Genomic DNA, 2,598 nt, shown 5'->3' with positions numbered 1-2,598 from the left:
CCCCCCCCCCCCCAAATGCCCTAAGAGAAAGAATGTATGAACAGTGCATCCAGAATGATCTGTCCTGTTTATAATCTCCCTGTCATCCATCATTGGTTAAGGGATGTCAGAAGATACCTGTGTGACTGTTTTGTTTCATCATCCATGAGTTTGTCTAGTCCCTCTGTGAACTTGGATATGCTATGTGCCTCTATAACCTCCTGCAGCAATGAGTTCCATAAATTAACAGCACACTCCACACAGAGGCATCTGTAACCCGCTATAGGAAACTGAGTGGGAAAATGCAAACAACTGTCACCATCTCTTTCCTCCCCTCCTTGTGCTCCCTTCTCCCACTCCCAGAGGCCAAAAAAGCCAGTGAGAATGAAGTTCAGAATCTGGTGACCTCCATGGCAAGCAACAAGTCCTACTCATAGTTATTAATAATAAAATTAGGTAAAAAAAATCTTCTAAACAATTTTGCTCAGTGCATTTTTAAACATGTTAGAGAGGTCCTATTTTTGTAATTTTATTCAGCCTTAGGGATCTCAAAGCAATAGTACTGAATCTCAGCATTTATCACTGAAACATGGCCACTTTCTGGAAAGAGAATACTGCAGCAAGCCTGATTTTAACAGTGCACAGAAACATTGAACTATTTAGAAAAGGAAGTGAACATATATATATTCTTGCTTCTGTAACAGCTGAAGAAATAGAAGCCAAGAAGAATGGAATTTGCTTAGCACATCAGTGCTGTTTGAAGTCCTACAAATAACCACAAGTTAGCAGAAACTCAAATTCTGCATCTCATCACTACACAATTAAGAAATTAATTTAAAACAAACTCCTTTAGTAATAAGGTTTTGCACACGGTATGTTAATTTTCATATATCTTACATTAAACTGAATTCCTGGTTGACTGAGAAGAGGGTTCCTTCTGTAAAGTCTTTGGGTGAATTGACTTGAGGTTCATACAATAAAACCTGACGTTTCAGCTTTGGAAATGCTACAAGAGACTATAGAGAAAAGAAAAAAAAAAAGCAAGAAGCCCATGAAAATAAAAAATATCAGGCTAGTGACACAGCACCAATCATTTTGAACAAGACGTGCAACCATTAGCTATATTATAAGCTACTTTGTGCAGGAATTACATAATCTTACTTCATAAAAATATCAGGTATGCTGATGGCAAGAATCAATTAATACAGGTGAACAATATTAACGCACACTGATATATGGTACCTTGTTTCTGAAAGACAGATGTAGAAAACAAGTTGATATAAACAAGGGCATTCCAAAGAGTTAAGTACATGAACTCACTGCTACATAAGTTTAGTTCCATTAGTTACATGATTCATGTATAATTTCTTCCATTTTTGTTGATTTAAGTGAATTACACATGTTTACCCCCTAAAATTAACTTACTTTTATATAAAATACACTTAAGCAGATACCTCTGTGTTCCTAGAATCTGACCAATCCCATTGAAAGACATCATTATGATTTGGTCCTGTAGGCCACACCTGGCCAGAAAGACCTAACTGCCATCAGAAGTTAAGTTCGGCAGTTCTGGCATGAAGGTGTTCCTTCAGGTCAAGGCTATACAAGGAAGCACCAGAATCACTGGACAACTAGTTGAAAAAGTCTTCACTCTTCAGTTTCAGAGAGTTAGTACTTTAAAAATATTGAAATGAATAATTGGGGGGTGGAGGTGTGCGTGTAAGTAAATTAAAATCAAGTAGCAATCTGTTTCAACTGAAAGGGAAATACCCATAAAGTCCTCCTAAGTTCTGCATCAGGGAGCTCAGTTGCCAGTTTAAGGTTTTCAAAGCTGATCTTCTCACGGGGTCTTTGGTTCCATGCAAAAAGCACAGCCAGCTGAAATGTTGTTACCTCCAAGTCATACTGGCCAACCTCATTCTTAAACGTTATCTGTAGATCAAAAGAATTGATGAACACAAACGTTTTGAACACAAGCTTTTTTTTTCATTACTGTGGATAAATAATGAAGTTTAGACAATAAAAATGAACCCAGTAAAGTTCATATACTTACAATTCCATTGGACATGAGATGGTGCCAGTGCAGTTTTCTGCCACTATGATTCTTTTTGTAGAACTCTTCTACCTCGGGGATAAGATCTTCCAATTCCGTAGGCAGTGACACAAACACTTTTTCAGAACTTCGAGACCAGGCACCAGCATTTAAAATTTTAATATTCACAGAATCAGCTATAAAGACAGTGTTAAAATACATGAATCTAAAGATACATTAGGATTAAATACAAAAGGTACACTTTAATTAACTTTTCAAAAATCGGAAACTTTTAAGCCAGTGAGGACCAAATCATCAAAACTAATTAGAGTTTAAGATGACAGAAAGGCACACAAGTTTTGTTTAGATGCCTCTAGTTTTCAATACTCCTGCTCATCTTCTATCTAACCACCACTGACATGGCATAGAGATTTCTTGAGATGGATAAATACTGTTGCAAAGAAGGAAGGTGTGATAAAGTGCTAAGTAATTTGGAACAATTTAAAAAAAACCCCAAATTATAGAACCACCAACACAAAGAGATGAGGAACCAATTGTGTTTCATTATGTAGTCTCATCTTGAAAAA

At 36.6% G+C, this 2,598-nt stretch overlaps 1 protein-coding gene across 1 annotated transcript in view; it reads right to left on the bottom strand.

Annotated features, from left to right (window-relative positions):
* CUL5 (cullin 5) overlaps positions 1-2,598 on the bottom strand; it is an 87,977-nt gene that overhangs the window by 12,093 nt on the left and 73,286 nt on the right. The window contains exons 15-17 of the mRNA XM_019524651.1: positions 2,033-2,208; positions 1,750-1,911; positions 877-995 (exon numbers count right to left, since the gene is read on the bottom strand). Coding sequence (XP_019380196.1) covers positions 877-995; positions 1,750-1,911; positions 2,033-2,208 — 457 coding nt within the window. The remainder of the gene's footprint in view (positions 1-876; positions 996-1,749; positions 1,912-2,032; positions 2,209-2,598) is intronic.

Source organism: Gavialis gangeticus, unplaced genomic scaffold (assembly GCF_001723915.1).
Source record: "Gavialis gangeticus isolate Ggan-Ray unplaced genomic scaffold, GavGan_comp1, whole genome shotgun sequence".
Taxonomy (NCBI): Eukaryota; Metazoa; Chordata; order Crocodylia; family Gavialidae; genus Gavialis; species Gavialis gangeticus.
Note: the sequence above shows the minus strand (reverse complement) of the source record. Positions and strands in the feature narration are given on the sequence as shown.